We start from the raw sequence: 26,636 nt of genomic DNA on the forward strand, positions 1-26,636 counted from the left end.
TATTTTCAGCACCTGTACACCAGCAGGAAGTAGTTTGAATCAGAAATACAAGTATGAATGTGAACAAGCACAAGATCCTGAAGACTTGGAAGATACCATCTTGGAGTATGCAGACTATTGCCAATATATCCTTGAATTAAGCACCTGGCCAGGACTGTCACTATGTACTGAAATGACAAATGATGCTGCGTTCAACTCAGTGTTTGGGGACCATTGTGATCCACATTGCTATTTTGGAACCAAAAATGGAGGCACTGAATGTGTTTGTAACAAAGGATATTGGAATACGACATGTGACACAGAATGTCCTGGGGGAGCCGCCTCTCCATGCTCAGGCTATGGAACATGTGATCAAACAGGATCATGTGACTGTCCACTCAACAGAAAAGGTGCAGATGATTGTTCTGTCTGTACTGATGGCTGGATCGGACCTGACTGTGCTGTAGCAGAAAACACCATCGCTGGTAATCAGTCCATTGCCCTGGCAAGTCAATTAGGTCACATGACAAATTTGGATGGTTTGAGCTTTATCGTCAGAGAACCAGCAGTGTATTCATTGCTTACCATAAGTGATGTCATTGCCATTCAGGGAAAACTAGTAGCGTGTCATCAGAACTATACATGCATCACATTTTTATCGGTGAGACTTGGGGATACTTCGGCAGGATTTTCAACCATCACATTCAAGACTCCAAGACTCAAAACAAGTAAACCTATTGTTTACATTGAAGACCAAGAAACCACAGTTGATGAGCCATTGTACTTCAAGGGTTTTAGTTTAGAAAGGATTGACATCGATGAATTGAAGATAAAGATTGAAGACCAAGCTCAAGTTGGTGTAAGGCTGCAAGGGCAATACCTTGTTATGGAAGTTATATTGAGTCATCAGTATGTCAGCACCACAAGTGGAATACTCGGAGGTTCAGGAGTCAGCAACTCAACATTGAAAATCAATTCATTACTGTACAAAGAAGTTTTCTCTCCAAATGTATGTGTATACACAGGACCAACACAGACTCCACAATCAACATACCAGGCATACACATTGCAAATTAGGGGCATCTCACTAAACAAAAACATGTCCCGGCCATATTCTTTTGAATGGTCAAGATTTGTTGTCGTACCTTGTGATGAGTTCATCTACTACCCATTTATCTATTACAAAACACAAAATGTTGGTGGATACAGCTTGAACTTTGCTTCATCTATAATATATGGAGAGGTTGACTTATACACAACTGTAGGTCCCAACATTACTTTTGAATTCTTGACTAAAATTGCCAACAAGTCTGATGATGGAGGTGTTCTGCTTTCCTTCAGTAACACCAAGCTCTTCATTGTCCAAGTGTCTAGTGGAATAATTGACATAGAATATGAAAACCAGACATACTCAACTAATCTCACTCTTCAGAAAGGAGAATGGAACAAAGTCATAGTGATGTACTATGGTGAAATTGGAGATTTTGACATCTATGTCTTCAATAGTGTAGGATATATCGAAAGGAGAAGCTATGAATTACCACTTCATATTTTCAACGATCCTGGAACACTTTCCATTGGTCATTGGCAACCACCATACAACAGTAAAGTCATGTCAGCTCCACGCCCATTTAGTGGATACATTGACAATTTCTTGGTATGGAAAATATCCTTGGAGCCAAATATTGTGACGGACATCTTTCAAATAGACCCACTAGATGTACAACACTTACTGAACCACCTTTGGCAATTCGATGAAGGTCAAGGGTCTATTACATCTGACGTACTCAAAGGCAGCATCATAAACCTACCTTCATCACCATGGATACCACCAGAGTGGATTCCTTCAGATGTGTATTATGTCAAAAATAATTATCCAGGTGTCACGTTCGTTAAATTCGACAGCTCAACAGTCAAAAAAGAAGCTGATAATCTTTGTAGCCAAGTAATGGACAATACTATATCATCCTGTATTGGACTGGCAACTGCTACAAAACAAATATTTTACTCAGCTTGCCTTCAAGTGTACAGTACTACCAAAGATTCAGCAAATGCTTACAATGTTATCTTGAGCTATGGGCGCATTTGTAAGCTGTCTTTAGACCTTGCTTCTCCACCAACAAATAATTTATGTAGCAGTCTGCTCAGCAGTGAAAGTGAAAACAGCGGATGTACTAAGACGTGTTCATTTGGTGAAAAGCAAAACGACGGGTCATGTTCATGTACATCTGGGTATTTTGGCACGACCTGTTCGGGTATATGTCCAGGAGGATCTGACACACCCTGTAACAATCATGGGAAATGTACAAGCTTGGGTCAGTGCGCTTGTAACTGGAATTGGAATGGTGATACCGAATGTGGAACATGTACAGGAGGTTTGATGGGACCAGATTGTAGAATTTTTTACCACGGCTCGTCATTTGGGACAAAAGCATACGTTACCGGCAAGGGTGATTACATGGGTTTCAATGGCTATCAAATTTCTTTAGATGAGGCAACTGGAGTTTTTACAGTTTTCAATTCACCTTCCAATTTTGCAGTTGAAGTATTCCAAGTAAGCTGTATATATGGTACCTGCATAATAGGAGTGTCAATCAAAACTTCTTCAAACCAACTTGTTATCATGCCATCAGGACAGAATGATATGCCTCCATTTGTATACAAGGATTTAGTCAAGATTGAATACGAGACCACTACAACGTTACCTGGCCTTAAAATGGAAATGAAGTCTTTCACAGAAATAGAAATTTCTGTTGGATCGAGTACCATCAAACTTTTGGTCCAGTACAATGGTATAGACATATCAATGGACATACTATCACCAGTGTGCTCCTCATCAACTGGAATTGTTGGAAATTGTGGCGGTACCAGCGAAACATACACTACATACAATCAAAACAACCTGATGCAGTACGTTACGAACACATATAGTTCGGCAGATGGACCAATAGTTCAAACAATGCTTGCAGTTTTTGGACGTAATGTAAGCCATGACTCCGGATTTGCTTTATCGTTCAATGAAACGTCGTCTTTGACAGATACACTTACATACAGACAAAACCATACTCTGGACAGCAACAGTTTTAGTTTAAGCTTATACTTCAAACCTAAAACCGAGGGTGGAGTCCTACTAGCCTACAGTAAAAACATGACGTTTTCCATACTGAATAGAAATCCAATAATAATGCGATGCGGTACAAAGATCATAACGACTAATGTGACTACTCATCAAAATCAGTGGAACCAGATTGTCACAACATTCGACAGAACGAACAACAAAATCCATTTTTACCACTATGGACCAAATCTTACTATACGATATCAGATAATCGAAGACTTCTGTTCTGACTTATTTATAGAGGGAGGCAAAATATCGCTCGGAGAGTGGATACCATCAATCGATTCTGAGAAATATTCATACACAGAAACGTTTGACGGAGAAATAGAAGAAGTGTCAGTTTGGAAAGATCCAATACCCGCCCCTTTGATATTCCAAGCCGAAAGCCTAAATGTAAAATTGTCCGGTTTCCTAAAAAATGTAACATCTCTTTGGTCGTTCTCAGAGGGCGTTGGACACACTGCGTTTGACAACGTGATGGGCAACAAAATGAATTTACCTAGCCACCCATGGCAGACACCTCTTTGGGAAGTATCAGATAAAACTTTGAAAGTTATCAACGAGGAAACAAGCCCAGACATTGAAACTCAGCAAGGTGCTCTAGATTTGTGCAACTCATTTTTCGACGCTGTGTCAGCTTCATGTAGCGGTATTTCACCGAATGGTAAGATCTGGTTCAAAAACCAGTGTATTTTGATAGGCAGCTCAACTACAAACATAAGTGATGTTGTTTCGGTAATGGTAACATTCACAACGATATGCGATCTTGTTGGCGGGTTAAAGGACACATTATACAACAATATGTGTAGTCTGAACACTTCCATACCGTTCTGGGTTTCACAAGTCTGCAATAACTGTGGATATGGTTACAAAGGAGCAAATGGAGCGTGTGTCTGCTACTATGGTTTTTACGGAACAAACTGTGATAGTATATGTCCAAATGGAATTATTTCACCATGCAACAACCAGGGTGTTTGTGACACTAGCGGTATCTGTCAATGTGAAGGTCACTGGTCCGGATCAACATGTGACAGTTGCGAATCAGGATGGGAAGGGGAAGATTGTGTTGTCATGGCGACAGGACAATTTGCTAACCAGACGACACTTGTAGCTCAAGTGTCCACAAACGGACAAATGATATCATTCGATGGGTTTGTCATCGATCTGACCCTCAAGAATGTTTACACCTTGTTTGGCCATTCAAATCAGATAATGTCAGTATATGGCCATGTATCAACGTGCAACGATACGTTCCGTACGCATTATTGTTTAAGAGATCTAGTTCTTGACGTGAATGGAATTTTCTATTTCATAAGATCTTTGACAAGCTTTCAAAATAACAAAGTTGTAGTTTATACCAATTCAGATGAAATAACTATCTACGACAAATTCATTACAAGTGAAATTGAAATTTCGATCATCCAAACCAACACCATTTTATGCACATTCATTGGCATTGACTTGTCCGTTAAATTAGTTTATATCGATAATGGATTAATATTGACGCTGACGTTTCCCAATACAAAGTTTATAAATGATGCTTCATACATCAGTGGATTGTTAACATCCTGTAACACTAAAACCTCAATACAAATGGTCAAATGCAATGTACCACGAACAAGTATTTGTGACAAATCTGTCAATGCAACAACTGCAGGATCGTGTGTGGGCACATTAAATGTAGCGGCTGTCGAAGCATACCTCCAGCAACATGTGTTTACCGACATTACAGTTGATACCAAGCTGGAACGGCAGTACATAATAACAGGACCAGCTTGTCTTCTCTTCAGTGGGACAGGATTGTATGTGGATAAAGTAGAATTACCAACGTCTAACTTTGCCATTGAGTTCCATGTGAAACCAACCGCTGTCAATGGACCAATGATGACGTATCATACTGCTACACATCAAATAATTATAGTCAACTACAAAACTGGTATAGTAGTGATTGCAGATGACACAGTATACCAGACTAACATTCTGTTAGACCAGGACACATGGAACCAAGTAAATCTTGTATGGAACAAACAAAATTACCAGCTTGAGGTGTACGTAATATCAAATGCTGGCACGACGACTGTAAAAGAAATTGCTTGTCCCTTTGATGTATTTGAATCTGGTGGAACATTTACAATTGGACAAATTGGAGATGGTGTAATATCATTGTTCCCTATAGGCACATTCAATGGTTACATTGACGAATTGAGAATATGGACAAGACCAAATAATCCATCTATCATAAGAACGAATTGGAGAATCTCTGTCACAGACAGAACTCCTGACCTTCATGCTGCATGGTCTTTAAATGAAGGGACTGGATTTGTAGCGTCGGAATTAAAGAACAACCAACATCTGTTTGCAGTAAATTATGCTAATCCTCCAACATGGGCTGCATCAGACCTTGATTTGAGTCCTGGGGTCGATTTAAGGCTTCCGGAAATAACAGCGAAGACTCCACTTAGTACAACAGTCGATACATCTAAATGTGACGCCCTTTTGGATTCATCTGAACTCGACAGTCGTTGTTCTGGACTGGAAAATATTTTGTCAGACCTTCATGGCGAATGTATTACCCTCGTTCAAACAACAGGTAATTCTGACTTGGCAGAAGTGTTATTGTTGAGTATTGCTGACTACTGTCAAAATGCCAAAAACTTGACAGAATCGCCCGCTAAGGCTCTTTGTAATCAAATCGATGTTCATGACAAATATGTATCATGGTATGGTGGATCATGTAGCAATGAATGTGTTTTTGGTACTGTCTATAACAGCGTTTGTAGTTGCGATCCCTCCCACTATGGCCCATCGTGTTCGGGATCTTGCAGACTTGGACCACAAGGAGCATGTAATGCACATGGTACTTGCGACTCTACATCAGGTGAATGCCAATGCAACTCCCACTGGAACGGAGTTACATTGAAGGCGTCGGACTACTGGAAATCGCTCTCAACACAATTAAGTGTCAAAATATCACTCTCATCCTACTCATGCACAGATTGTTCTTCAGGGTGGCACGGAGCCGATTGTAACTTCGTTGTCCAGGCAATCAAAAGCGGACAGTCAAACGCTGTTGGGTTCATGTTAGCTTCCTACATAACAACATTAGGTGGTGCATCATATAGGTTAATACTTCCGGGAATATACAACGTTTATTCAGTTTCTGGCATGTCTGTTCAGGCTGTATTCTGGCCTTGTAGTAATGATATATATTGCCGACAGATGAAAGAAATTTCCGTTAGCAGTGGTGCACAAACTGTTAGTGTGTTGAGATTCAATGATACCTTACAACCAATGCATATTGGGGGTCTCATCGATTTTGTGTATCCAGTCACCAAATCTATTTCTAATATCGAAGTCAAGTGGATAGTTCAAAACTATGTCAGGATAACCGTCGGCTCATTTTCTGTTCTGGTATCGGACAGCAATACTGGATTGATATGTAGATTTAAAATTGGAACAAGCAGTGGACATGGTGCCACTGGGTTGTTAGGTAACACGGATGACCCATGGTGGATGAACTTGTTATCTCCTAGTGATAAGGTCAGTGCCAACTCCTCATTAATTGACAACTTGTCAGCATCTTACACTGGCTCCTGGACAAAGAGTGCATTTGGGTCATCATTATCAACGGTCCATACTTGGCACGCAAATAGGCAGCAGAACCTAACGACAGCAGGATTTCTCCTGCATTTAACTTTGCAATCAGTAACGTATTCTGGTGTTTACATGACAAAGGACATAACGGCTTTCACCATCAGTTTTTGGATGAGAATACAAATTCATTTGATACACCAGCCTTTGATTGTGTACCAGTTAGATGGTCAAAACCTTACTTTGTCTGCTGAGACCGGTAAAATAACATTACAGTGGGGAACCAAATGGACAACTTCCCTAGAATTGAAACTTACCACATGGATCTACGCTGCTATGACTTGGAAATCGTCCGACGGAGAATTGTTACTTTTCCTAATGACAGATGGACGTCTCCAATACAAGGTCATCAAAAAAGTTCACGAATCATCCACATTTAATATTGAATCGATTTTCATTTTAGGAAATGATAATAGTCCGCTAGAAGTTGATCACGTCCGAGTTTGGAAGGTAGCAAAATCATTGGACACAGTGCTAGCGGAAATGGCATCATATGCGGATGATTTGGCGTCAGAAAAAGAACTTATTGTGCTAATAGGGTGTGATGAAGGTTCAGGACTTATATCAATTCTAGATTCTTCAGCATTGTCTGGTACAAAATCAATATCAGGAATAATTTCTGAACCAGAGACTGGCGATTTATGGATTCCGTCGGATATCCCAACTACTAAATCGTATATGCCAAAAGATTTATCGCCTGCATCGGTAAATAAAACTATCCTCGACGAATGCATAGAAGCACTGAATAATTCAGATACACAACAGTACTGTCAAGATGTGAGCAATATCACAGAATTTTTCCTTGAAGCCTGTCTAGCTGATTACGATAATATCGGAGAGAACGCAACTGATATACTTATCGTTCACAACCTTATCTTTTACTGTCAAGCAACTTTCAATGTAGATGAATGTAAGTTGAATGAATATTTCGACTACTGTACTGACAAAGACGAAGAAACATCGGAAAGTAGCATCTTGTTGATCATCATTATAATCTGTTGCATAATTCCGGTCATCATACTAATCATATGTTGTTGCTGCTGGTTCCATGGCGTCCTTTGCTTTAAACAATGTAAACCTGGGATAAAAGCAGGAAAGACAAAGGACAATCAAAATGATGCTATTGTCAACTATGAGTACGAGGAAGATTCAGATGTCGCTTATTCAAGAAATCGAATAAACTCTCGCAACGCAAATGTGTTATTTGGAGATGAAACAGGTTTCCGTACTCTTGATTCTGGGATGTCTAGACGAAGTAGTTCAGCACTATCGGCATCGGATTTCCCAGTTTTATTTGATACCTTTGATGACGATTTTGTATCCCCACCACCACCACGCGGTACCCTATTCACTCCTGGCCCAACGTCTCCAGCACCACCCCCGTCATCAGGTGGACCTAGAAGTACATCATCACTGCTGGCCACACTGGGAAGCATCATTCCGAAAGTTAAGAAAGGTAAAAAAGGAAATCATCCTGCTCCTGCTGACTTTAGGCTGCAAGACGCAAATATTGACGATCAATCTGTGAATGTTCAAATTGCTCAACCAAAAACGTTTACCAGACATGACAATGCAACACCTGTTTTCGGTAAAAAAACGCATGCGCCATTTTTAAAGAATCCGACAGCCACTCCAGTATTCAACAATCCTAATGAAAGTGAAAGACCTGATTCTGCCTCATCAGAAACGAGGGCGAAATCACGATCACCTTTTGTTACTCCAGGATTAGATGACAATAACATCAGCGATGACGGAACAGTCAGTCCTTTCCAACCAGAGGAGTTATCTACCTTTTCTGTTGTTAACAGAGGCTACTCGCCAGACCTAAAAGATGCAGAACCCGTTTTCTCAAAAGATCATAAGCCATTGCCAGTCCTAGTTGAAGTGCCATCAATGGAAACTTTCAAATCAAAACCATCCGATCCAGGAAGAAAGTCTAGAGCTACCAATGCAATTCATGGACCACCAACAATTGATGGAAAACCAGGCCTACCACGAAACGCTTTTGGTGGTAGTGAACCTCAGAAACTGAAGAAATCTTCTGCTCGTTCATCAAGAAGTTCCGATGCCGTCCATGGTACATTAGGTACACAAGATAAATCATTACTTAATCAAGAAGATAAAGTGATAATAAAGCCACCATCTTACTCGGCGCCCTCTCCTGGACTTTTGATTGATTTGGATGATTTAATGGGGACAAAAGATAAACATTCTCAGCCACTGACAGGTCAGACAAAGCCGCTGGTTCCATTGCCAGGCTCTTTGCCGCAGCAAACCAAAAATCAAACTAAGAAAGCCAAATCAACGAAAAGTTCTGATGTTGTTCCCACAGCTCCTGGACCACTAGGGGCAATGATGTTAGCAGCAGCTGGTACGAAAAGAAAAGAAGGAGAAGACTTGTTGATGCAAACACCACCAGATGATACTTTACTTAGGGAAGATGACCTCAGGGAAGTGTAGAACAAGAGTTTAATTATGACATTAAACATACAAATTTAATACATGTATACTTTAGAACAAAACGATCGATTGATTAATTTTGTGATTTGATTTGTGACAGTTTAGGAATTGATGAACAAGCCTCAATTGTATTAGTTAATACATTTTATGTTTATGATTTTTTCCCTTCACATGTCATTAGGTTTGGGTTATATTCGTTACATAGCTCTCTTTATTCAATTTCCATAAATCACAATTCTTAAAAAAAAATGAGCTCAACAAAAAGACATTCGTATTAATATTTTTAAGCCTTTAATGTATTTTATTAATTATGATCAGGCATTTAAATATGGTGATTTTTTCAAAGACTAATTTCTCATAAATTTTCATACTTATTTTTAAACATTGATATATAGTTTCAACCGGTATTTTTATATCATTTTATTTTGTATGATAATGCCTAAAGAATAAGATAATTTGAAAATGATTTACGCTCTATTTATGTTACTATGTTCTTATATTTTTTTTCATCATTTTACCTTTAATATTACCGTTATGCATAGGAACCTTACTTTTGGAACATCTCATTAAGTATCAGTTTTATTTTTATCAAAACTAAAATTTTGAAAATGATTGTTTGACCTCGTGACAAAATTCCCTGAATTAATTTAGAATGTTTTTTGTACATGAAAATTTTCATCTGTACGAAATAATTACGTTGTTGATTTTTTTACTGTGATTTTTTTTTCAGTCTAATGATAAGTGCCATAATTTCCGTCCATCACTTTTTCTATTTATTATATATGTTTTACTAACGCGACAATGTAAGAACGTTTTCTTTATTATATCTATCTTCGTACTTAATGACTGTTCTGTTTATATCTTTTCATGTTATAAAAACTTATAGAATATTTTATGTTTTAAGCCCTAATTTTAACTACCTTGTGGCTTTGAGACTTGTTCGCCCCACCCCCTAAACCCCAGTTAAAGCGTCATCGGGGCATAGAAATGTACAGCGTTCGTCTGTCACATGCAGTAACTTTGTGGACTTGTCTTTTCTTTTCTTTTTCTTTTTTTTTTTTTTTTTTTTTTGAAACGGCTTGTTGGGTTATTTCCATATTTGATAGGATATATGTAATGGAGTGCAAATGTGCGTACTAAACAACCTATCATTTTCGTTTAGCTTTGTAGGAGTTATGGGGCTTACTATTTACTTAAGACCTTTCAAGAACCTCAATAATAATATGATAACACACCTTGGTACGTTCGTTCCATATTAGGTTTATTGTATTAATAACAAGTACTATCTTTAAAAAAAAAAAAAGATAGCCGATGCAGTAAAATTTTATTTCTAAGTTTCTACATTTCTTTCAAGGAAATAGCACTTGGCACGCAATTTCAAATTTTCGATACAGTTTTTTCGAACGGAGTTTCAAATTTTCGATACCGTTCTTTTGAACGCCACTAAGTTATCAGTATTTGGCCAATCGGGAACAGAATTGCCATCAGATGACTTGCGTTTCTGTAGAAGAGCGTCCTTAAGAACAAAGGGTAAAAAGCGAAACTATACCGACTTCGTCGGAAAAAAGTGAAGATGTGTAAATTTTGATTCAACAAAGTTTGTAACAGTTGTGGGACATTTACTATTCAAATAATGACCATATGGATTCATGCCCTTTAAACTGCTTGGCAATTTCTGCTGGACATTAGTAGGATTGTTGTTATGGAGTGTACATCTGCATTCTATATTTGTGCTATAGTTCAATTTCAACTAATACATTCCATCTGACTAAATTTTCAGCAAGTGAAATTGTGAACAAACACAAACTGGTTGCTACCTCTTTTCATGCTGAGCCTAGTAGCATGAAAGTTCTCACTGTGTACTGGCTTCCTAAACTTCGCAAAGGACCTTATAAATGAATATCTATTTTCACTTTTCAAGTCATTGGTCAACAACCAGACTATTTTAATTACTAGTGCGCTTGATAACATAAAAATCTCCAATTATAATTTTTTGAAACAACGCTTATGAAAATAGTGGAATTAACTATGTTTCCAGTGTTGAAAACTCGCTTATTAAATTACATGCCCATATGAGATCTTTCGAATCTAAGTTTTGATTTTTCTACCCTATACACTACACTTTCACATAATCTCATAAAACACAAAAAATGTTTTTATTAATAATGGTAAAATTAACACTAAAATTTACGATGATTTTTCATTCTGCCATTTTACATACTTGACAATTTGTTCAATATGCTCGTGTCTGCAACAATATTTCGGATTTTAATGAGAGAAATCCTATTATAACCGAGAAGTTTTCAATATCACAAGCTCGTATAAAACATTCACAAACATTTTCCCGAAATACAGATATACTTATAAACGATTAATACTTACTCCCACCCTATATGTTATGGTAATATTCTTCACAAAGCACGGAAAGCTCTATATTGGCTCAATAAGTATACTAAACCGTTGAATTCGTAATGAATATAGTTGTGATACTGTTGTCAAATCATTGAAGATAGCATTTAATTGTAGCTCAACTGACCCTAAGGATTGCCATCACTTGGCGTTCGTCGTCGTTACGAATTTTTAAGATGTTTTACCACAGACTGGCCATCTATGTCGTTATTTAACCCCTCGCTTTCGCTCGGGTTTAAACAATGCGACTTAAATAGCCAGCCCATGGTAAAACAATGATAAAATGTAGTATCCGTGATTTATTTCCTAATTTTGGCAAGACACGAGTTATGTCCTTATTGCATAACTTATGATGTACCTGGGTTCTCAATCCCACATGAGAAGCATAGGGATTGATATTACATACGGTGAGGGCATAACTTTTTGTAGGTTTTAACTTGTTCGAAGGTGGTATGTCTGTTAACTACTAGCAGTCATTCGTTTGTGCATTTGTTTAACGTACAATCAGTTTCTTTGTTTCTGTTTAAACAATGGACTCAGACCTTTTTGAACTGATTTTAGGTGTGTTAAGTTGTGTATAATTTTTACCACAGTTGGTCAAATTAAAAAAAGGAGGGTAGTGATCACGCCAAAGTACTTTAACCTCGCCGCATTTTTTGCGCCTGTCCCAAAGTCAGGAATTTCTGGCCTCTGTATGTCTTGTTTCGTTTCCACTTTCATTTTACTTTTTATGTTACTGGAGTATATATGGGGGCAACAATTTCGCTGTACCAGTGTTTAATGTTTTGGGGTCAGCTGCAGCCTGTCTTAGGGTTTCCTCGTCCTTCATTGAAGATCCATGAGTGGCCTTGGGCTGACATTTTTCATCCCAGTGGGGTTGCTGTCATTTAACAAATCCGCTATATCCATTCTCGTTATTAAAACAACACTTATTGAAGGGAAAATTGTAAAATATCTGGAGTTATTCAAGTCCAGCTTGTGTGTCTCTTGGATCTTTATGCCTAAAACGAGCAGCACGGCGAAAGGTTAATTTCATATAGAAAACGTTTTGGGACTTAGTCCTCTTTAAAAATCTGTTCATGCTATATTATGTATTATTGTGAAGCAATTTATTTCATCCATAGAAAGCAAGGTATAGTTAGCAATATATTCCCATATTCGGTGTTTCAAAGCTTTACTCTTGTATAGCAGAGCCTATAAGCTGGAGGAACGATATATAGCAAATCAAAAGCGTTTTTTTTTCATTTTTGCTTTATGTTTTATCAACATTTTGCATCTATGTATCCTTCAATCATATTTGTTTTTATCCGATTAAATTCGACCCCATACATTTTAGTTATTTAGAAAGACGATTGATACTTACCAACACCCTTTCTTTTTTTACCTTTGCGTGCTTTTGCACTTCGTTCATTGGCATTACTCGTCAAATAAAAAGTGACAAAAGTGCTGTGGTCCTTTTCACAAAAAAATCGTAAGAGTAAAATTAGTTGTAAGTTATGACGTCATAGTAAATAAAAGTATTGTGACGTCATAACTTACGATTAATTTTACTCTTACAAATTTTTGTGAAAAGGGCCACTGAATTTAAATATGGTACAGAAAAATGTTATAAATAGCTTAAAATAACAAACTGAACTGGAACGCATTATTACCGGCCTTAGTACATAATCATTCTTGCGTAAGAGGAAGCAAATTTTCCAAAGAGGGGAGATTCAATCATCGAACCCCTCACCTGGATCCGTCACTGTGTGGTGTAAATATTTTAAACCGCGTTTGACAAGGGACATCTGACTAATCAGATTGTGTGCGTTTGACTGGCATGTCTGATTTTGACCTTTCCGTTGTTAGATCTCTGTGGTCGCACAAAACCAAATATAGACCATTTGACAGAAGAACAAACATTTTTTTTAAAACAAAGAGTTGTCATACAGACATAAACAATGTGTAAGTATAATCTATTAATTTTTGTTTTTAAATGCGGTTTTTATTTATTTTTTTTTTATTTTATTTTTTTTATTTATTTTTTATTTTTTTGTTGAAATTTAGTGTCAACCGATGTAAATTTTATTACCTATTTTTTTACTTCTTGTTCTCGCTGTGTTTCGGTTTAGTTTTGGCTGTGCTTTAATCCAATTAACAGGGAGGGGGCAAATTCTAGCTTTCATGTTGTAAAAATGTTCTCGAGGTATTTGCAAAGCATGATATTCAGAATTTCACATTGATATACGGAAGTCAGTGATAATGGGTGCATTTCTCAATGTCATAAAAGGTAAGCAGTAACAAATTAATCGGTTGTGGAAAATATGTATTATGCATTTGTCAATACTGAACGATAAGAACCAATAAAAATCAAGAAGTGGGAAGATACGGGAAAAAACTCGCAATACGAAAATAAAGAGATTCAATATGGAAAAAAACAAATATGCCAAACAATACGACCAGGCTAAATATTTATTTTCTTCTTCCGGTGACTTGCTTTCGTTATTCGACCACAAATTTGACAATTTCAACAGATATTGCAACTAGTTCTGGAATAAATTTCGTTCTGGAACAAATTTCTATGAGACAATCATATAAAACTTGAAAATTCTAGCAGTATTTGTGCACCTAGTAAAATTGTGTCTATTGTACACGAGTGATAAATAAAGGTGTCATAGAATGTATTTTTTATATATGAAGTGTTGATACGCCCACCCGTACTTCATTTTCTGTATACGCCCCAGCTCGACCAATGCAATACAACTGTCTTTAGACATATTTCAGAGCCAATATGAAGAAATTTAAACATTCTGCAAATCTTACCGAAGATGTAACCTACTTTTACTGTCGACTTACGAAACTAACTGTACGATAGTCACTTTAAGTGCCATTTTTTATAATGAGGAAAAGGGGTGGGCTTGGATTATTTTGAAAAAAAAATTATTCCAAGATTGAGCTGACAATTTTTTTTAACTTAGCCATGGCCAGAAAATAAATAATTCAATATTTCCCCCATTCCTCCCTCCCAAAAAGCAGCTTTGACTGCTGCTGAAGAATAATTTTCTAACAATATAAAATGCCAGCCGGGTCGAATCCAGACACTTTGAAAAGGGGGTGCCATCCGAGGTTCCTCCGAAAAAGAGGGATGCAAGGACATTATGTGCCACTTTTGGCATCGCCACTGCATATTTCAAAATGTGGTTTGTCATGTTAAGAAATCCAAGATGACAATCGTCTGAAGTCGGTATAAATTAAAAAAAAAAATGGGGGAATTGTGCAGCTTCCTTATATTGTGTACAAATCAGGTAAATCCAAATGCTTTGAGTTGCCATATTGAAAAATCCAGAATGGACACCATTCCAAGACAGCCACCAGTCGAAAATTGAATAAGAAACTTAAACAGATCAATAGACGCCGATTTTTTTTTAATGAAACACTAACTTAACCACCCAGATCCCTCCTACAATCGGCCCCTTACTGATAACCCTAGAGGGTTATTTGACTATACACGGAATCGGACTGAAAGTTTTTCTGTGAAGTTTGCTATATATGTATATATTTAATCAACCTGGTTGTTACTTCCATAAGCTATGTACCCGGCACATTCCAAGTAATCGCGGTCCTAACGTTGGGTTTATAGACAATATATAGACCAATTGACTTTTAGACATGTGCAATGTAGTCTAAAAACTTACCAAAAAACAAACAACAACAAAAAACCCAGAAACCTGCCCCCCCTCCCAAAGAAAAAATAAGAAAATAAATAAAAATAATAATAATAATAAATAAAAACAGTAAATGGACAAAATAATTTAACACATTTAATATAGTTGTACTTATTTATACTGAATTTTAAATTGCAGATATTTGTTTGAAGATGAGACATTTTTGCTCATTGATAATCATTTTCAAAGTGACCTTTTCAATAGAATCTGGTTGGAAAGATGGGAAATGTGGTCCGTGCTTCTGCCAGCAAGACAATGACAAATATGGAAAAGCAGAGCAAACGGTCAACTGCTCAAGCCTCGATTTGACATTAATTCCACAGAACCTACCAACGACAATTCATGTCCTCGACCTATCGGGAAATAAACTTCGAAACACACAGAATTTAGTTGGTTTAAAAAGATATGGTGACCGCCTCTTTTATCTGTCTCTTGCTAATAATGAGATATCACAATTAGATCCGTCTATTTTCTCTTTCGTTAGAGATTTAGAAGAACTTGATTTATCGGGAAACATACTTAACTCGGTCGATGCAGAAGATTTCAAGAAATTAAACTTGTTAAAACTGATTGGAATGCACGCCAAAACGTATCGTAATCGTTTTGTTGGCTTAGAAGTTCTTTCAATTACATATGGAAACAATGTTATTTCTAAAGACATATTTGACAAGTTGCAAGTGTTTCAACTAAGTGTAAGTTTTACTACGGCGAAGCGACTCCCTTCTTCAATATTCAAGTTTGGTTCAAATACGTTAACAACGCTCTCTATAATTGCCCCAAGCCTGTTGGAACTACCTGGAGATATTTTCAAAGGATTGTCGGTGCTGAAAACATTATATATTGATGGTGAAAGCATTCGCTGGGTTCCCGACACTCTCTTCTTCAAGCCATCTGTTGAAAATATGCCGATACATCTGTACAGTCTAACGTTAAAAGGAATACATTCCGTCCCACGAGATCTGTTGAAAAACCAACAAAGTCTAAGGCTCGCAAAGTTACAATATATTATGGATATGCCGCCTCTCAATTTACCATCTCAGCTCGACAGTCTTGATTTTAGAGATAGTAATGTATTTTCGGTACCACCCAAAACTTACTTAAAACTTAGTAATCTTCGGCAACTGGTCTTGAGCAATGCTTCTCTGTCTACTTTAGAAGAAATGTCTTTCTATGGCCTGTCCTCGTTGTCGTTTCTTGATTTATCGAAAAACAAATTATCATCTCTTCCGAATGGTTTGTTCCTATCATGCATTCATAGCCTTGAAGTTCTAGACTTAAGTCATAACATTATATCCAACGTAGCTAAGTCGTATTTTAGCTCCGTCAGTTCACTGCAAGTGCTAGACCTTGGTTTCAATATGATTGAAACAATTGACAACAATGCCTTTGAAAATTTAAACATGCTCACCAATTTGAAATTGACCGAAAATTCTATAACGCTACTACCGGAAACACTATTTAAGAACGTCTTTTCTCTGAAAACTATCAATCTTAATCAGAATAAAATTAGTAAGATACCGGGAAACATATTCAAGCATTCACGCCACCTCCTAAATGTAAATCTGGAAGATAATCCGTTGTTTTGCGATTGCAACATCACGCAGATAAAACAAATTGGAAAGTACGTAGAGATCACCGGACTTTGTAGTGGACCTTCCGCGTACAAAGGGATATCTGTCAGTAACTTCGAACAGGACCCTAAAACATGTGCAAAAAACTTGGATGCAGTTACGACTAAGAATCCCGTGGAAGAAGAAGCTACGTCTTGTTTTAACTCCACTGTTCCTATGAAAGAAAACACCAACAATGAATGTAGAGAAAACGAAACACTTGTTTTCCTGTTATATATATCTCTGACTATAATATTGATTACTGTTATTGTGTCTACTTTTATGCTGATTCGTAGGATGCTTTGGAGACTACGTCAAAGAGGTGACTATGTTCTTCCTCCTCCCAAACGAGTACCGTTTTCTTTCAGTTTTAATAAGGAATCTTAATGCAATCATCGGAAGACAAACTGCCAGTGTGACCCTACTTCGATTATTTCTCTCCCGTGTCTTGTCACATCATTTTTATGTATACTGTAGGATTTATTGTTTAATATGAAATCACCGTGTAAAAATTCTTAAGGAAAAACGAAGAACAAAACTGTCAGACGAAAAGAACAAAACGATGAAAAAAGTGCTATTACATTCAAGGACTTTTTGCCGCTATCAATGAAACTAGCTTATCATTGAAGACACGGACAAGTAAAAGATTAACGAAAAATAACTATTTCATTCCACTTACATTACAAAAAGGAATGATAACAATATGAATTTAAATTAATATACAAAATATAGTTACCTTTTTTTCTAGTGAAATCTCTGGTTTTTACACAGAAAAGAGGTGCGTTCATTTTGTATTTCCTGGGTTGTGTTTAAAATGATAAGTAATTTAATTCCGATTTTTTTTTCTTCTTACCGGTTTGCCTTTCTCATTTACACACTTAATTACTTCCGGTGCAGAAAAGCAGACGAAAAAAATCTTGACTTGTTGAGTAAAAGGTCATGATGGTTTGTAGATAAATGCTCTTAACTCATTGTTTGTGAACATTACTGATGAAAGGCTTTGAATCTCGTAGATTTACGTGTGACCGATACTTTTGGCACGTGTGTCGTTATTGTCATTGTATAATATACGAATGTTTAGCAATAGCCACATACTGCAACTGATTATCTGATATTCATTACCGTGCAAAAAGTAGCTGCGAATGTATAGCCTTTGAGACCAAAAGGTCACTCGTCTATTATGTTTTTGTTATTTACTAGTTGCGAAATCACACAATATTAAAAATATTACCGGCAGTATGTACGATTTCGCAGCTATAAAAAATTGTCAAAAAGATGCTTGATATGCAAGAAAATTTTTTACCCCCTTTTCGTGAATTTACTGATATAGCAACTAAGTCCGTACACAGCCAGAAAGAGTTTATTTTGTATTTCCTATGATGTTTTTATACTTTATTAAGCAGATGAGTTAAGTTGCACATGTAAAACTTGTGGCACTAAGGACGCAAACATACACGGATGTCTCCCGAGAAGATGGGATGAGTTTCATATATGTTACAATCATTCTTCAGTTATTAAAACTAAATTATATATAAATGATTCTTAATTCCATACACCATTCCTTTAAAAAGTTCCGTATAGGCAAAGTTAACATATTAGGGCACTTGTTTACTGTCATAAACCAAGGCAGTTGGGGGCCTGATTTTTGTAAGAGATAAATATTCAAAGACCATAGGGGAGACTGGTATACAGGAAGAAGGTTAAAAAAATCCCGACCTCAAGTACTTATAGATGTTATAAACTGCGAATATGAGGGTTCAGGAAAGCTTTAAATTAATTTATTAGTGACATATACTTTTGTGGATTTGTTTAATTACAAATTCTTGTTGTTGTGAAATTATTTTTTTCTGGACATTCTTTCATTTTCAAACACAACGTGTACCCCGGGTACCTATAAAATGCGAAAGGAAACGAAATATATAAATTGCGAAACGAAACTATAAAGTACGAAACGAAAAGAAGAAAAAAAATCATTCGTCACCATCATTTTGTCATGTAAGAGTTGAAACGTGTTTCGTATAATTTTTGTAATAAGCAGTGTAGTGAATAGAGATGTCACATTCTGAGACGTTGTATAATATTGATTTGTTGTGACATGCATCATTAATTTGATCCTCTATCCTACAAAATAATACCTAGATGAACTGTCCCGTAGTACCATACATAGTGTATTAAGTTACAGTCCAAGATTAATTCTACGAGGAGAAATGAGCCCAGGGTTCGACATTAACGGTTGCCCGATTGCCCGGGGCAAGTAAAAACGACATCAAAGTTGCCTGACTGGGCAAGTGAAAAAAATATGTGCCCAAATTACATTATTTCTGATCATCGCAGCTCTAAAACATCGAAAATTACATCTGTATAGTTCGCTGTTCTTCCCGACCTTGCTGACCTAGATTATCATTGGATAGTTTTCTGATTTTCCCTTTGCCAAAAATAAATCGTATGATATTAATGTCGACCAATCGGATGCGTCCAATTGTACATCTATTTTCGTTATCCAATTGAATATCGCAATTTATTTATGGTATTTCTTACTTTGGAAAACTGTAAGAAATCTGTATCGAAAACTTCGAAAATATGAGAGAAAAAGAGAAATAAAATTCTATTGAAGATAGTTATTGTTGTCCATTTGTTAAACTAAAGATGTGAAATAAAAACTCCTCACACGAATACTTGTAATTTCTTTGCTTCTTGTTTTACCCCTTATTCCCGCAAAAAATATGACGGCTTTTCGATTTATTTGGCTTGTAATTAATCAGTTCTCCCCAAGTGTCGAGGGAGTAAACACTATATAGTGACACAAAGTTCCGGGCAAGTATTTCAATATTTCGGGCAAGTGAATCACATATGTCACTTGCCCGACTGGACAAGTGAATATAAAAGTTAACGTCGAACCCTGGAGCCGGTCAGCGAAAGCTATATTTTATATAGCCTAGCTGGCCGAGTGGTCTAGGGCTCTGGACTTCGCAAATTTGACAGTTCTAACATTGTTGGGAATTTTTCAGACCCTTCTATAAGTTTACGTTATCTTACCTGTATCAATTTGATCCGATGGAGCAGTGTAGCGAATAGAGTCGTCACATTCTGATATATATATCTAAACTACACCCCAACTCTAGAATCAATGCGAGGTTGCAAATTTGTGATGCAAATTTGGTCATTCCCTCAGCGGGATTCGAACCCCTTCTCTTCTCTGACATCTATGGCAACACCGTCTGCACGAAGTCCAACGCTCTAGACCACTTGGCCAACTTGGCTATAATAAAAATATAGCTTCCGTTAACCAAGTGATACTGCCTCGTAAGTAAATCTAGAGCACGAACAATAGCACAATATGTAACTGAACAGGACAACCTCTGATGGTATCGAGTATATATATATATATATATATATATATATATATATATATATATATATATATATATATATATATATATATGCTTGTTGTACTAGTTTAAAAAGGAGGCATCATCACTAGGAATACTCAGTCAGTTGTATATCATCGGTTTTGGATATTTACATGTAACATCCAGAATTATGGATGGCATTAGGGCTATGGTTCCTACGCTGCAATATATCTGAATTTGAACCAGACATCAAAGCTTCTGCTTACAGAACCATGGTTAGACCCAAACTTGAATATGCAGCCACAATTTGGGATCCCTATTAACAGTCTCACATGCAGTCACCAGGGAATGTGCAACGAAATGCAGCAAGATACGTCATGAGCAATTACTACGACAGAACTCCTGGCTAGGTTACATCAATGCTAAATGAGCTACAATGGGAAACCTAGAAGAATGCCGACTAAGATCCATGCTAGTCATGATGTATAAAATCAACCATGACATGATAAATATACCAGCTGCATCTACCTAACAACACTGAGGTAGTGCCAGAACTCGAAGAAACAGCAACTACAGAAAATTGCACACCAACCGAGGCACCTACAAATTCTCGTTCTTTCTAGAATCACCAGGGACTGGAACAGCCTTCCAGACAGTGCCAAACATGCTAGTACCATCGAGGCATTCAAGGGGCAGCTAACCAACACCATAGCTGCCTCACCAGCCATAGACAGCAAGTGGCCATGTTTTTAACCTGTAATTAAAGAAAAATATTTGGTTTTAAAGTTGTAAATATGTGGCTTTTAGCTGTGTCCTGGGTGCTACATTATATTTATTCTGTAAATGAGAAGAAGACATTCACTCTGCTATGGTCTTGAAAAAGAGTAGTCCATACTTACATACATACATATATATATGTACACGTTAATCTTGGATAATACTTTTTTTTGATTTTTTATCGCCGTATACATCTAAAGATTTATTTCAAGCAGATATGTGTATATAGTTACAATTCACGTATATTCATTTTCTCTGTTCCGTTTCGTTTCACATTTTTCAGTTTCGTTTCGAAATTTATAGATTTCGTTTCGCATTTTATAGATACCCCATTAAAAGGCAGTGTATCAGGAACATTTCAGTAATTAAGTCCAGAGCAAAATTAAATTTCAACTACATTGTACTAAGGAAGTTTTATTGATATTTATAAGCAGCTGCTATTTACTTTTTACAAACACTGTGTGTCTGGCAATATTTTGTTTGATTTCAAAATGGGATTAACTTTTGGTACGGTGCATATTAGTTAAATACTAAGTACATTCATGAGATATTACTAAGTATTAGTTAACACTCTGGAAATTTTGTGTCATTGTCTCTTTAAAAAAAACAGTTTTAGGTAACCAAAAAGGCAAACCCATTGATTTCTTTACTAGATATTCTTGAATTGTGGAAATTGGAAGTGCATACGTTTATAGATATTTAACTATTAGTTTTTATCGAAATTCTTGGTTTTTAAATGCAAAAATGAATAAAAATGAGATTTATGACAGGACTCTTTAGGTGACAGAAATTATGTACACTACATGTAAGTTTCATAAAATATATGGAACTCATACACCTCATAACAAATTACTACAGGAAGTACAAATGCGTAGAGGTTCAAGTGTAACTGAAAAGGCCGATATTGGAAATGCTTATATTTTTGTTTTTGTTCTTTTAGATTCCGTAGTTTGATGCAAAAAAGCTACCTGGTGTGGAGAGAATCCAAGTCGATGAAGACTGAAACATTGAGATAGCTTTATGCATGTTTACTTTCAAATATATCACATCAGTAATTCTCCCTAATCTTTGAATCCACTATATCCACCAAATTTTAACTAGAATCTTTAAATCCAACAAAAATTAGACTTTGTCCGTTTTGTTTAAGAAACGACATAATTACATCTAACACCTTATAGGTCGTCGAAACTGGTTGTAAAATACTCATCAATTGCTCAATCCAGTCACTGCATGTAATGACTGAACGGAATAATTGATATGTCTAATTATAATAGATCGTAAATTACCAGAAAAAAATATACTAGTAGGGTTTCTTTTTTGTGGTAATATGTAGACACGTGTAAGCATCTTGAATCAGTAGGAAATGTTTTACATCGGCAAAACGCGACCAGAGATGATTCTACAACACTCAAGCAGTAACGTAACGCGAGAGGTCCGGGGTTGCAATGCCACTTCTTGGAAAATTTGACAAAATTGAACAAATCACAATATCTTATGTACCACCTTCTCCTTATCTGGATCCTCGCTTACATACTTTTAGAGCCGTGCAGTCCATTTACATATATTTTAATATCTCAATCTCTGCCATTATTAGAATGTGTCTACAATTAAAATAATGTATTTCTTCTCTTTTCAGGGTATCAACATGTTCCTTTGTGTTGTAGTCTTTGTAGCTCTCATCCCAGTTGTATTCAGTTTGAAATGTTCGAATTGTCAACCGTGTGAATGTGGAAAAATACAAATTTCAGCTAGGTATTACTGTTTCGCCGATTGCTCAAACCGTAGTCTGTATGATATTCCGGAAACAGTGCCACGTGATGTAGAGATTTTTGATTTATCACATAACTATCTTGATGGCGATGATATTGAACAGCTTCTAGGATTTGAAGATTTCATAGTAGATCTCAGACTGTCTTATAATAACATCACCCATGTATCTGATAAAACATTTTCGACTACTTCTGAACTTCGCGAGCTGTCGTTGGAAGGCAACATCATCGACCACGTGACAAAGGAAACATTTGGTCATCTAAAACAGCTTAGAAAACTCAATGGAATCAGATCACATAAATTTGGTGACCATTCTTTCGATAATCTTAAAGGTCTTGACTTTCTATCAATTGTTATTGAGAGTCATACAGTCCCAGAAATCATTTTCAGGTCTTTGAAGTTAAAAACTCTATATCTTGAATTCACAACTGCTACTTCCATACCCACGAAGATATTTAGTTTCGGGACAGACACCTTACTTGAAATTCATCTGAATGTACCAAACGTTACTACACTACACGAAGACACTTTCAGTGGACTAACCATCTTAAAATCTCTAGTTATAAGGACCAAAAATATGCATACACTACCACAGTATATATTCCATGCCCGAAAAATTGACAACAGGGACATGCCGGTTAATTTAAACTCTGTGGTTATAGATGGAGTAAAATCTTTACCGAGGAGTCTTTTCGACAAACAACAAAGTTTGAAATTCTTATCACTGAACAATATTGAGGACTTGGTACTATCTGGTACAGAATCGCAAGTAGAGACACTCGATTTATCAGGAAGTGGTATATATAAAACAGGGTCAAATTTTTTGAAAGGTTTTAGAAGTTTGCGATTTTTAAATCTAAGCAGGACCAATCTCGCTATCATGCACAATGAAACGTTTCATTCGCTCTCATCGTTAGTAGTTTTAGACTTGTCGCACAATAATTTAGAGGATCTACCTCGGGGATTGCTTGATCCAGCAGTAAACACTCTAACTGCTTTAAACATTAGCTATAACAAGCTACAGAATATTACGCAGTGGTCATTGGGAGGTGTGAAATCGCTAGAGAAATTGGATCTTAGCCACAACAATATTGACAACATCAACAAGGATGCACTTATGTACCAACACATGCTTACCGAAATACTGTTGAGTGACAATGAACTTGTACACTTGTCGCGGGATACTTTAGCTAATCAATCACGGCTAATGGACATGAATGTTGCAAGAAATAAGCTCAAACACCTTCCTCGTGGTTTGTTTAGAAACACTCGCTTTCTAAGGAAGTTGGATATTTCTGGCAATAATATTCAGACGTTACCATCTTATCTTTTCGATGGCGTCAGACGTTTGGAGTTTGTATCTTTGGGGAATAATCCTGTTTATTGTGATTGCGAACTAATGGAACTCAATAATCAGAGTACCAGGTTAAACCTAGTCGGTCATTGTGAGGAACCACCAGAAATGAAAGGAATGCCTTTAAAAAATCTTAACTTAGATGAAAAGTGCCTTGTGGTACCCACGACTACACTTTTCTCTTCTTCGGTAATGAAGAGCACTCCATTGTTATCAAGCGAATACCAAGGAATTGTGTCATCAACCGTTTACGAATCCCAAGCGTCTTCAGAAATCCTACCGACTTCAACTATGTTCGTCTACCCCACGATTATGTATGGTATGAATCATAATACACCAGAACAGGCTCAAGATATTGATGATCAGGATTCATTTGTTGGATCAAACGGTTTTTATGTCATGATTGGAAGTATTGCTGCTGTATTTGCCGGGTTGGTTATAGGATTTTTCATCAGAAGAGGTCGCCGAAACTTGAGAAGTAGAACGTATGATCTCGGAAGGGGTCATCCGGATTTTAATGGCGACAGTACTCTACAAGCGAAGAAACCAAGTGAAAGTTAAAATGTTTAGTCTTTAGACAATCAAACAGGTGTGGATGTAAGCTAAATTCAAGACCTTAAGGTTTTCAAGTCCGCATTTGCATGAAAGGTCAAAGCCGTTTATTACAGCATATGTTGGAAGCTGAATAAAGACATTAAACTGCTATGGTGGTCTATATGGTAATATCTTTCTAAATTTTGCTACAAATAAAGCCATTTTTTTTTTTGGGGGGGGGTTACTTTACTCGATATGGTAGTTAGTATGTTTTAAAGGTAATCAAAATAGCTGTACAATTTTACTTACCTATTTTATTGTTTATATAAGAAGAAAACAGGAAAGTTTTATCCTTTTTATTCGGATTTAAAGGTATATACATTTAGCTTTCAGGAAATGGAGTTAAACTACGTGTGATGTAACATTGTAGTTTAGTTTACTATTTAATATTTGAATGCCATTGTACAGGTATAATCATGTTCCAATTTTGCTGTACGTTTCAAAGCAAGTTGCATTGATTTACGTGAAATCAAGATTAAATTTTAAGTACCTGTCGTAAATTGCTGAAAAATCGCGTGCACACCTAGCTTACATAATTATATTCACTAAAAATGTGAACATTAACCCAGATCAGGGACTTTTATCAATATTAGTACACTCCCTGTCCGCAATGACATTTACTTTCAGTCGTTGTGAAATATCGAAATTCAAGTTAAATCAGCATCAGATTAGTTAGCTTACTAAATATTTGCCATGAAACTATCAAGTTGAAAACTGAGCCCTCTACTGAAAAGCAAACTCAAGTGCAAATGAACACACAAAACTTTTTTTCACCATTCATGGAAGCGTATTTCATTTTAAAATGTGTTCTCTCGGATAGTATCAAGTAGCATTTTTTTTTCTAAAAATCAGACGGGGAGTGATTCATGCACGTCAAAAACCTTCCAAATTCACTTTGTAATGTTCAAAAACAAAGACAAAACCCATTCGGTATTCAAAACTACATAGATTTTACATGAAATTGACAATTGTTGATTTAAGTGGAAGATGCATGTAACGTTGCCTCCAAAGTACAGTTATGCATGCAGAAAAGCTATAGTTAGTTAAAATATGATCAAGGTAAATTGATAAAAAAAAACATTGTAAGTTCGTTGGTTTTTTCCTGCAGCTTTAATCGCCCGTAACATTTGCAGTGATTTTTTTACATTATCCAGAACATTTTTCGTATCTCTTTCGCTTGAGCGTTTGCAATCAAGTCAAGTCATTATTTTACTACTTTTCTCTTCTAAACATGACTTTTTTTATTGTTGACCGTAACTATTCAAAAGAGAGGTTCGGCGTGGCGAACTCTCCAGCTTTTCACCAGATTGTTTATATTACACCGCAGAAAATTTAACCGAAATGGCCAAGGTAGATGTATCATCGATATTTCCACTAGAAATATTGCAGTGGCGGGTCCAAGGGAGTCCGGGGTTTGTCCCACCACTTTTGTTTGAAGACTGTTATTTTCATGCAAAATTTTGGAACAGATGAGCAAATGATAGCTTGGTACCCACATTTTTCTTGACCCCCTTTTTCTCAAAATCTCTGGATTCGCCCGTTTTGTGGAATATTGCTAAGGAACATTGAAAACTTGAATTTTCATTTTAGATTTTTATTATGTCAATTATTTCTATTTAATATTATTTCATAGTTTCAGTGTTGATGAGTTAATCATGTTTCTAAAAGTTTATATTGTTTAAAATAAATATACATGTTTACAATTAGTACCAGTTGTTTACTCTGACATTTCATGTGGTAGTATTTCAGTATAGTTTTAGGACGCCAGCAGTACGTTATGAAATGTCACTCTTGAATCAATCATAAAATTATATAACCTTGACCTCTATATATATGATCTATTTTGACAAACATAATGTC

The 26,636-nt window shown here is 36.4% G+C and overlaps 3 protein-coding genes across 5 annotated transcripts in view; all 3 read left to right on the forward strand.

The window, feature by feature from the left end:
- Window positions 1–10,098, forward strand: part of LOC148627958 (uncharacterized) — a 166,940-nt gene extending 156,842 nt beyond the window's left edge. The window contains exon 109 of the mRNA XM_088582284.1: window positions 10–10,098. Coding sequence (XP_088438410.1) covers window positions 10–9,208 — 9,199 coding nt within the window. The 3' untranslated portion in view covers window positions 9,209–10,098. The remainder of the gene's footprint in view (window positions 1–9) is intronic.
- Window positions 10,099–13,081: 2,983 nt separating this feature from the next.
- LOC148627959 (toll-like receptor 3) lies at window positions 13,082–17,678 on the forward strand. Of its 2 annotated transcripts, none has more exons than XM_088582349.1 (2): window positions 13,082–13,561; window positions 15,460–17,678. In XM_088582349.1, exons 1-2 carry the CDS (start codon window positions 13,558–13,560, stop codon window positions 17,316–17,318), a joined length of 1,863 nt encoding a protein of 620 aa, XP_088438475.1. In that variant the 5' UTR covers window positions 13,082–13,557; the 3' UTR covers window positions 17,319–17,678. The 2 variants fall into 2 exon arrangements, with proteins under 2 accessions (XP_088438475.1, XP_088438468.1); XM_088582342.1 differs by lacking the exon at window positions 13,082–13,561 and adding an exon at window positions 13,586–13,886.
- A 134-nt stretch (window positions 17,679–17,812) lies between these two features.
- On the forward strand, window positions 17,813–26,483 carry LOC148627960 (uncharacterized). 2 transcript variants are annotated; one of them, XM_088582330.1, is made up of 3 exons: window positions 17,827–17,876; window positions 21,999–22,080; window positions 22,695–26,483. In XM_088582330.1, exon 3 carries the CDS (start codon window positions 22,704–22,706, stop codon window positions 24,741–24,743), a length of 2,040 nt encoding a protein of 679 aa, XP_088438456.1. In that variant the 5' UTR covers window positions 17,827–17,876; window positions 21,999–22,080; window positions 22,695–22,703; the 3' UTR covers window positions 24,744–26,483. The 2 variants fall into 2 exon arrangements, with proteins under 2 accessions (XP_088438446.1, XP_088438456.1); XM_088582320.1 differs by lacking the exon at window positions 21,999–22,080 and having other exon boundaries at window positions 17,813–17,876.
- Window positions 26,484–26,636: the final 153 nt, after the last annotated feature.

This window comes from Perna viridis, chromosome 1, assembly GCF_037379345.1.
Source record: "Perna viridis isolate PV_CMFRI_1.1 ecotype Kerala chromosome 1, ASM3737934v1, whole genome shotgun sequence".
Lineage (NCBI taxonomy): Eukaryota > Metazoa > Mollusca > Bivalvia > Mytilida > Mytilidae > Perna > Perna viridis.

Excerpts from the sequence above, each read along its gene's own strand:
- LOC148627959 (XM_088582342.1), top strand. The coding sequence starts at position 13,859 with ATGGGTGCATTTCTCAATGTCATAAAAG. Across the intron at positions 13,887-15,459 it reads ATTTCTCAATGTCATAAAAG|ATATTTGTTTGAAGATGAGA; the intron begins GTAAGCAGTAAC and ends TTTAAATTGCAG.